General features: G+C 33.4%; 1 protein-coding gene across 1 annotated transcript; it reads right to left on the bottom strand.

The window, feature by feature from the left end:
- Positions 1–2,240: 2,240 nt before the first annotated feature.
- Positions 2,241–6,352, bottom strand: LOC120090328 (protein DETOXIFICATION 18-like). Its single transcript, XM_039047910.2, is given in 8 exon segments — positions 2,241–2,400; positions 2,495–2,613; positions 2,691–2,929; positions 3,823–3,879; positions 3,970–4,056; positions 4,166–4,326; positions 4,328–4,711; positions 6,065–6,352. Coding segments are annotated over 8 exon segments (1,419 nt in total). The 5' UTR covers positions 6,305–6,352; the 3' UTR covers positions 2,241–2,268.
- Positions 6,353–11,050: the final 4,698 nt, after the last annotated feature.

The following is an 11,050-nucleotide window of genomic DNA, read 5'->3' as shown; positions in this document are numbered from 1 at the left end:
CTCAACTATACACTTGTGTTTAGCTTTATTCATTTTGCAAGATATTGAATTACTCTCCCTCAAGAAACACAAATTCACCGTTGGTCCATTTCATGACATCAACAAAAATGAGAATTAAAAAAAGTAATCCATAAATTCACTTTAACAAATATGATTAGATTTTGATCCTTAAATTTTTAGCATTTTCAAACGTTTAGTTCTCTAAACCTTGGTTGTTAATTCCAATTTATCCTATTTTAAAAGCAATAATCTAGATCAAATAGGTCAACATCATACTTTTAGTAATATTTTTACTGCAAAGAATAAACTTAAAATTTAAGAAAATGTAAAAAGGATTAAATTTGACATTTTTAAAATTTAGGTAAAAATTCAAATACCAAAATTTAAAATTTAAAAGTTTAAGTGCTAAAAGTAAAAAAAAAAAATAAAAAATAAATGTAGAAAATGGAAATCATATATCAAATTTGTTTTTATTCGTCAAAGGTGTATTTGGTCCAGGGAGTTGGGAACTCCACTTCTTATTTAGCCCAAGAAGTTTGTGGGTCTCACTACTAAAATATCAATTTTATACCTTATTAACTTCTTACACTGTAAGCCTCAAGAGTTCAAACTCTCTAAACTTCATAATTCCTTAGAGCTCACTATTCCACTCTTTGCTCCAAAACACTCTGTAAAAGTTGAGTTCAAGATTATAAGTATAGGTGCAGTTGAATGAGAAATTTTGAGAAATTTTGGACCAATCACAAATTGTCACATCCTGACGAAGTTCCAAATCATTAAATTATGATTTGGGACTAAGCAGAAGTTGACATGTGTTTCAAATTGGAGTTGAAGACAAATTTTGATGACGCCACGTGGTTTAATCATGACCGTTAAATCATATATGATTAATTTGACTCAATTTGATATTATTATTTGGGTTAAAGTCCAATTAAGCTAGAAAATATACTGAATTTGACCTAAATGTCAAATCAAGTCCAAATCCAACTAATTGAGCCCAAGGATCAGGCCCATGAACCAACCAAACCCAAACTCACGAAGTACTAGAGAACTTTACAAAATAGAGTTCTCCTCATTTGTGGAGGTCAGCAATTGTATAATTCAAAGAGCCCAGAAAGAATTCTCCCAACAATCAGAAGACTCTTAGACTCCTTCAACTTCAAGAAAATCACGCGTTCCACTTCTTCAAGTAAAGCATACACATTCAACTGAGAGAGAATCAGAGGATCAAGTACTCAACATTGAACCATATTGCATCAACATCAACATTAACACAAGTTCAACTCCACAAAACAAGTTTCTCCCAAAACCTCGTGCGAACACTAATCCTCCAAGAAGATCATCAAGCCCAAAGGTCTATCATCTAGGAAGATCAACAAGCCCAAAAGCCGATCATCCAAGAAGATCAACCAGCTTAAAGGCCGATCATTGATCAACAAGCTCAAAGATTGATCGTCCAGGAAGATCAACTAGCCCAAAGCTCGATTCTCTAAGAAAATCAACAAACCCAAAAGTTGATCATCCAAGAAGATCAACAAGTCCAAAAGTTGATCTAAAAAAATCAACAAGCCCAAAGACTAATCATCCAAGAAGTTCAACCAATTTAAAATTTAAATATTAAAGTTTATTTTGAATAGCATCAAAGAATTATTATTAGAGATTGTACTTGTTATATTGAAATCAATACAAATACAAAGTTCAAATTTCATGAAACAAGTTTCTCGGGAAACCTCATGCAAACAAGTGCAAATAGTCGTAAAACAACATAAAATTCCTTGTCAATATTCTATATTGACCCACCAACACGGACTCAAATCAAATTTCTGGAAAAAAAATGCTAGATTCAGTCAAAGAGTGAACAAATAAACTCATTTAATAAGGTTCAGTAACCATTTGGTTTTGTTTATTTACTTTTTTTTTTCTTCATTTTCTATTTCACTTTCAAAATCATTTCAAATATCAAAATCATATTTAAAAATTTTAAAGAAGCTATCAAACTTTAAGGAGAGGTTTTTGATAGATATTTTCTACTATTAAGATGAGATTGCGTAATGGTATTGGCATGATCTTTGTCCCTAAAGTTGGAGGTTCAATCCACTACCCTATAGTTGTCGTACTAAAAGAAACCTGTTTTCTACTTCGAGGAGATTTTACAAAAATATTTTCAAGAATGGAAGAACTAAACAAAGGAGACGTAGATATTTAAGCCTAATTTTCAAAAATAGAAAACCGACAACAAATTCTCATCCAACAGTATAAAACCTTCTACTAAACTAGAAGAGGCATATCTTTTACTTCATAATCAGATTGATCCATTTTAATCCATTTTGTAGACAAAGCAACCAAAAGAAGACAACCAGTTTGCGACGAGAGACCGCAGATGTATCCGATCCATAAACCCTGCATAATCAAATCAACAAGAAAATGAAGATCAAAGAATCATACCAATGTCTTCAACTATGAAGTTATGAACATTGTGTGTAAAGTTTGTCACCTTAGCATATAATCTAAGCTTAAACCCAAGAAGGATCGATATCGTTACACCGATAAAGTAGAACGTGGACAAGTTTATGTATACAGCCAAGTGCTGCCACCCATAGCCTCTAGCCACCCCTGCAGTTGAATGAGAATTATGAGAAAAAGGGCAGTGATGAATGATGGTTTTTTTTTTTTTTTTTTTAGTACTGAACCTGATATGGCGCCTTGAACCGAGTCGAGCATTATCGAGATAGCGAGAAATGGGACCATGGAAGAAAACTCATCCATTATTGTAATGCTGTTGATGAAGAAGCTAGCCCAGGTGTTATGTCCAAATGCAAGTGCTAAAACAACTAGCAGAGGAAGGAGGACAGAAAGCTTGAGAGTTGCAAACATGGCAGTTTTGGCTCTGTCAAAATTGCCTGCTCCCAATTCATTTGAGACCCTTGTGCTGTCACAAAGTGTCATTTGTTTGACGAAAACTTTCAATATATTTGGTGTGGCAGAAAGAGATGATGAACAGATATTTAATACATGTGAAGGTTAAATTAACAAATTATATTAAGATTTGAGTTTGATAAAAACTAAGGAATTAGGTAGGTTTTTGAGTAAAAGGACTAATGTAAAAAGGAGGAGCAAGCTAAGAAGTACAAATACGGATACGATACAATACGGACACAACGGGTACATCAATTTTTGAAAATCTAGGACACAACACGATAAGGACACGTTTATAAAAATATATATATCATTTTCATACTAGAATAAAATTCGAAGTAAATGAGTTGATGCATTTATATGCTTACAAAATTAGTTTGATGTATTTCACACTCAAAATTTATTATTATTATCATATATGTGTTTTTTTAGTCTACTCAACAAGTATTCTATGCATGTTTAACCTATTTGTTGCTCTAACAAGTGTTCCATATGTGTCCAACAAATGTCGGAGTGTCCAAGTGTTCGATACTGTCAAATTCAGACAAACTAGCCAAACTAAAGTGTCCGTGCTGCTGCAGAACTTTAGAAACCTCGATCCACCAAAACTCACATTTTTCTTTTTCTAACGATTATCAGGTAAGAAAATCATTCACATGTAGGAAAGTTTTAAGCGACTTAGCTCAACTCTTAAAATCATAAAAAGGGTAATCACCAACCCAAAAACTAAAGCTGATGGGTTAAGTAAATGACACTACAAGGGTTCGAATACAAAACCTCCTTCTATATCATGTTAAATAACCACTGAACTTAAAAGCTTAAACTGATGGTTATAGTTAATTTAATCATATCATTACTTCAATCGAGATTATATTGAAACCAAATTCAAACTATGTAATAACAAACCTTGCTGCAGCACTGAGTCCACAAGTGATCATGTAGGCAATGGTCTGTGTGTTGTCACTAAAGGAATAGAAAATGAAAACCAAATAAGAAACATGGAAGGACTACATTTGTATCAGAAGAACATGGAAACTAGATTTACTTACTTACCACATTGCTATCAGTGAAGTACTTGTTTCCGGGTTTGGCATCAACCCGGCTAAGAAAACCATAACCTCGACCGCCCAATACTCCAAACTTTAACCGATTAGAACAATAGAGAGCAAGAAAGATCCATGAGTTGCCAATTGATCGAACGACCGACATGTTATTCGATAGGTTGCATTCAAGAGTTGAGGATGCTTACCACACCATTGCTGCAGATGGAATAGCTAGTTTTAAGCTTGAAAAACTATAGCTAAAAGCTTCTAATGAGAAGCCTTGCCAAGATTTCTCAAACTTGTTTGCTTTAAGTACATATATAGCTAAAATCAGGAATGACATCCATAATGAGATTGAAACAGCCAAATGGAGCTCCATTGAAACCGAGATGTGTCCAGTGAACGAGACCATATGCAGTAGGTATGTGGATGAACATTGGGAGGGCAGAGAAGAAAACCAAAGGCATGACAACAGATTGTGTTTGGAGAAACCTCAGGATGTTCTGTAGTAAGCCATATGCAAATAATCCTGGGATGAGAAACTTCATATACATTGCAGATAACCTTGAAATCCCTGGTTCTTGATGGAGCAAGACAAGAATCTGTTCTGTGTAAATCCACATAACTGATATAACGATGGAACAAAAGAATGATAAGATGCAAGAGCCTTGAAGATACAACCCCATCTTCTCATAAAACTTCCTACCGAACGCTTGCCCGCAAAGCGTTTCAAGCGATCCGCTCAGTCCTGTCTAAAGAACAAGAAGAAAGTTACAGCCAAAAGAGGTACACTACTAAAACCAAACAGATAAAGCTGAGTTATCATCATCATATTTAAACTCTGAAATTTAGAACAGATTTTAAAAGGTAAAGTTGAGTTTTAGTGATGCTTAATGAGCTTTGGATTAGGATAATCTTATATCCTAATTGCAAGAAAATGGGCAACAGATTTTGACATCCTCACCTTGAGATCTGCTGCCTTAGGTGCCTCATAATAGTTGAATACTCCATTTCTTATATGCTATGTGCTGAAATATTGGAAATATAGAGATTATCACAACAGATCATACCACCAAGCAGAGGGATCTTCTAAGTGGCCTGATATGCTATAAATAGCAAATTTGATCCTTAAACTTTCATAGGTTTGTCTATTTGGTTCTTTAATTTCAAAAAGTTTCAAACATGTCAATGAAAAGAGAATTTTTTTATTCTATATAGATGTTGTCAACACGGTTCACTAAATGATGAAGCGACATGTGTATCGAATAAATATTTACCAATTTGGCATGAAGTGATTTACATAAAAGACAAAAGAAAATGAACAGTTGGAAAAAATAGAGTGACTTGTATGCAACATGCCCAAACGAATTTGTAACTTTCAACCTACTTCTAACAATCTTTTCAGTCATCCAATCCTTGCTTTCTTCCCTTCAACTTGTTGGGAAAGTTACCCATCAAGTTCACAAGAATTTTTCCATATTTTAATCTAGCTTAAATTATATAAGTACTCTGAACTTTACTTTGCCCTTCTGTTTCAAAAGTACCTATATTCTTTAAAAAAAAAATAAAAAAATAAAAAAATTGAACTGAAAATGAGACCTATGTGGTTTGAGCTAAAACAAAAATTTTGATTGCCTTACTTATTGATGAAGATGAAATAGAAATTCACTCATCTTGTCTACGATAATGAATTTGTTCCATTGGCCGACACAAAACAACCATTTCCATTCCGATATTGATATAAAAGAAAGAGGCCACTGAATTCCAATGCTGCTAAGATTTTTTTTTATTTTATTCGTGAGTGTCCAGACCAACTAACACGCAACTTGACTAATCTCATGGGACAGTCTGCTTTGACCCTACAATGCTTGGATCTCAAGGAAACTCGTAGGATATTTAATGGTAAGTGATTACTGTAGATTGAACTCATGACCTCTTACGGCAGTTAGTCAACCCCAAGAAGAAGAAAAAGAGTGAATTTCTTCTCACTGTAAACACAATCCACTTCCATTTTTTCATCTCTTAGCAGCATAGATAGATAGTTAAAGACCCATTTCCCTAAATCATGAAAGCAAAGAGAGAAACAGAGAGAGAAAGGGAGATACCATGAATGCAAAGCCAGTGACACTAGCCAAAGTATTGGCAAGAGTAGCAGCAGCAAGCTCAAGTTCACCAAGATGACCAGCAAACATAACAGAGACTAAAGTTATCAAGTAATAGAATACATTTGTTAGAATCAATGGAAGGGAAAATAGAAGTTGAAGCTTTGCTTCCTCCATCTCCAACACTCTCTTCCACCATCTCCCTTCTTTAAGCTCCAACAATGGCTCTCTACAATCATCCATCTTCTTTGCACTTCTCCATTTTACACTTAAACCCTGCTTTTATAGATTCTGTGGATGAGCCCTCCTGGACTGTCCAAGGTTTAAGAAATTTTCAATCAAAGGAAATGAAATAAAGTTAAACTACCATTTTACCCCTATACTTTTCAATATAGAAAAGAAAGCTGAGATGAGAATCCCATCACATCAGAAAGTTCAAAAATGAATTTTATTATAAATATCATAAAAATAGATATCCAATGTTTAGTGTCCTAAAAGTCATGTGTCATTTTTCATATTGTTCATGTGCCTTATAATAATTCATACTTATGTTTATGTAAGTTTACATCCTACTTGTCACTTTGCCTATAAATAGTGGCATTTGGTAGATCTCAAAATAATGCACATTGGTGAGAAATCCACTTCAAAATTTCATTAATTTTCATATTATCTAATTTTATAATTTTAGTTATTTTATTTTATATTTTGTTTATTTATTTATTATTATTATATTATATTTTCTTCATATCCGTGTTCTCGCCATGCGCCTCAATTTCACAACAAATATTTCCCTTGACATTAAGGTTATGAGCCAAATATTTCTCATATGAGAATTTTTGGGTGTGCAGTATTGCAAGATTTGTTGATTGTCATTTTAATAGGACAAGTTCTCTAACATTAGGGGGGGGGAATTAAGAAATTGAAAACAGAAATTACATGAAATGTATCGTTATTATCTCATTTAGATCCTCGTACAGATCAATGTGAACTTGAAGTTCATAAAATAATTCATTTGAAAAATATAGCAAATCAATTACCAGATGCATTTATAGATGTAAAGAAAGTAAGTAAGTCACAATACCAGCTGCAAATGTTCCACTAAAAATTGATATCCCAACACAACAAGTTGTCTCTAATGAGTCTAGAACACGCTAGAAGAGTGATAGATCAGTGGGTTCCATTGATAAAAATCCTCAAAAAAAATTAATAGAAAAAAAAGACTTGGTTAAGGATGTAAATACCCATGAAGAAATCATCGACATGACTGGTGAGGAAAGTGAAATACCTAAAGATAATAACGAGATTTCGATAAATTATGTCATGATAAGAACAAGATGGAATCGAACTAATATAGTTATTGATAACAATATAATATTGCTCTTAATATTACATCTGAAAATGAGGATCCTGAACCAAAATCTGTTGAAGAATGTCGACTTAGAAAAGATTGACTTCAATGGAAAGAAGCAACGGAGACAAAATTAAACTCACTTTCAAAATGATAAGTTTTTGGAGTAGTCCAAACACCAAAAGGTGTCAAACCTTTGGGATACAAATGGGTATTTATGAGGAAAAAAAAATGAAAATAATGAGGTCACAAGATACAAAGCAAGATTAGTTGCACGCGGTTTTTCAATAAAGTTAAGGTACCTGAAACATGTCATTTTTCATATTATCAATAAAGTTAGATGTCCAATGCTTAATGTCCTAAAAGTCATGTGTCATTTTTCATATTATCCATGTGCCTTATAATAATTTATGTTTGGTGTCCATATAAGTCTACATCCTACTTGTCACTTTGTCTATAAATAGTGGCATTTGGTGGATTTCAAAATAATGCACATTGATGAGAAATCCAATTTAAAATTCCATTAATTTTCATATTATTCAATTTTATGATTTTAGTTATTTTATTTTATATTATATTATATAAATATATTATTATATTATATTTTCTTAATATCCGTGTTCTCGTCGTACTCCTCAATTTCACAACAAATTTATCTTTTTTAGTATTTTTTTTAAAAAGTTTCTATATCTTTTAAAAGTTTGTTGTAATCCTTTTAATTGCAAGATTGAGATGGAACATAGAAATTTGACAAAATTTGGCTTATTTCAAAGTAAGGCTCTGAACATAGGCTCATCTGGGAAAAAAACCTGTTTTTGGGAGACCCAAGGGGGTGAAATGTCACAAATATCCTCCATTAGGTCCAACTTTTGCACTTCTTGAAATGTCACAAATTTCCTAATTTCACCCTAAGCATTGACATATTATTCCCACCTAGGTAAAACCATAAAAAGTATAAAGTTCAAACTAAACCCAACCCAAATGGAAATGTTTAGATAGATCGTCTATGAACCTTTGTTTGATATGTCTATAATATTAATGGCCAATTGTTTCGAAAATGTAATTTATTTTAAACTGTTCGATAAGAAGGTCTTATTTCGTAAGATAGAATTTTACCTTATCACGAGTCTTAACACATGCAATTAAACCAATTAAGATCAATGTTGTGGAAAATAGACTTAGAGCAACATATTTGGATAACGATATAAGTATGAAATGTGAGGACCTAGAGAATTTATATCCTAGGCTAGAGATTTTGAATGAAGAGGATGAAGTTAAGATGTCCATCTTTTACTTTCTGAGACAACTTATCAATAATGTCAAGTTGAATATAATTGACAACGGGGAGTCCTTTTGTAATGAGGATATAATCTTCCAGAAGATAATAAAAAATCTTAAGAAAGTATAAATGTATGAATGTTAAAGTATTTTGAAATATTGAATAAATCACACCCCTTCAATTTTACCGCTTGAATTCTCCATTTGTATACATCCTTGAGACATGCAACAATGTAAAGACCATTTTTCAACTTTTTAACCCTAAACATGAAGTTACTCTTCATCCAACCAAAGAATCTCGTAGATAAGTCTTTGTTGCTCACAGATGTTTCCAACTTTTACGTCGTTTTAACAAGAATACTGACTGGACATGATGATTGAAGTTACCTGAAGAAGTTGCCATCCAATGGCATTGCAGGACTTGACAAAGTGCAGTTGCATGCGAAACCTCAAAAGCATGAGCTCCATCTTCCTTGGGCTCGTGATCTTTATCTTACCAAGGCTCATCATTTTCATCTCCCTTATTGGAATGTCTTAAATCTGTTATTTAGCACTTCGAACTACTTAGTACAAGGTTCTCGTTGATTGGTTAGCGAGTCAAGGTCTAGGTGTAGTCTGTCATAATCGCTCTTTTGGAAGCTTCTCTTAGCGATTGTGCGGCACTTGTTCCCACTCACGAACAAGTTAGCCAATTCGAATACGGACTGCCGGTGGCACACCGAGTGCCTCTCGCAACCTCCACCCCCGTTTTAGGGAAAACGGTTTTAGAAAACCGGTTTGGAGAAAAGGTTTTCGTAAGCAGTTTTTGTGAGTGTGAATAAAGAAAGAAAGATTGTAGTAGACTAGAAAGCAATAAGCAACAACAACAGCTTTATAGAATACTACTCTGGGTATGGGGAAGTGATGATTAGTCTTATCCCCATATAGTGCATTCTGAACAAAAAGCCAACTGGCACCCTTGCATATGCAAAAGGGCGAGTGGTCACTTACAATGAAAATGTAAAGAAAGCAAACTAATTAAGCTAATACAATACATGATATGAAAGTATGCTAGAAGGGGGTTGGATCAGGCATGCGGCCATGGGCAACAGGCCCTGGACAAGCATGACCATGACATAGTGCACCCTGGTGGGGGTTCAGGGCTAATGTCCTTGAAACCTTAGTTGAATCCATTTTTATCATATTTGTTTATTTATGGTTATTTACGATTATGACCCTAGAGTGTGCTATATAAACTTATTTATTCAGCATTCCATAACATTTTCTCTAATAAAATCGTTCACCCTCTGTCTCGTGGACGTAGCTAACATTGCTGTTAGTGAACCACGTAAATCTGTATGTCCGATCTTCTCTATTCTTTTACATTTTTCTGTATTCTTTACTTTTCGATTTCATAACATCCCTTATGCTCCTCATATCTATTCAACTCATCATTATCATCTACTTTAACCTCATCATCTCTCATCTCCCCCAAATTATGGTCTATGTGCATTATTAACAAGAAAGAAAGTGATGGTAGTATACTTTGTCCTTTGTCATAATAAATGATATATGGTGGGCACATCTTGTACTTGGTTAAACAGGAAAGATGTGGAGGGCATATTTTAACTTTGGTTATATAGGAAGGATGTGGAGGGCATATACAGATTAGGGTTATATGAATGGGGAAATGACCTAAGTCGCTGGCTACTACTCTTTGGCACAATGGATACATAAACAAGTATTATACACACCTTTTCCCATATCAGGAAAGTGGGAAGGAACTAAGATGGAAACACCTCAATAATTTGTTATATGATATTCTTCTCTAATAATAAAATTATTCTCTTCTTTTTCTCTTCTTTTGTCATTGGTCATAGCTAACACATTATTACTGAACCACGTAAATCTCTGTGTCGACTTTTTTACTATTAATTGTTTTATGCTTTTCTTGATTGTCACTTACAAATTGAGATGATTGAGATTTTTTATCTTTAAATGAGTTTGATATATATTTTAGCAAAAAAAAAAAAAACTTAAATAACTTTTTAAAGAATATTTTAGGCACAACAACAATGTATTAAGAATGTGTTTATGTACCTCTTAATGAAAAACATGAAAAAATCACTTGATTCGCTTATCCAGAAAAATGTAAAAGAATAGAGAAGATCTTTTGAAATTGATTCTTTTTCATCGGGATCCGCTAACAAAATTCGAAAAGATTGACATTCTTTATTCCTATTCAACAACGTACTAATAGTTCCTTGATTTTGACTAAGGGATTGTTGAACCCTTGCCTTGGAATAAATAGAATAAAATGGATTGGTATTGGTGCGATCTGACTCATTATTAGAGATCACTTTTAGAAAGAGAATCATCACCTA

This window comes from Benincasa hispida, chromosome 1 (genome assembly GCF_027475165.1).
Source record: "Benincasa hispida cultivar pf3 chromosome 1, pf3_genome.v1.1, whole genome shotgun sequence".
NCBI classification, from domain to species: domain Eukaryota; kingdom Viridiplantae; phylum Streptophyta; class Magnoliopsida; order Cucurbitales; family Cucurbitaceae; genus Benincasa; species Benincasa hispida.
Note: the sequence above shows the minus strand (reverse complement) of the source record. Positions and strands in the feature narration are given on the sequence as shown.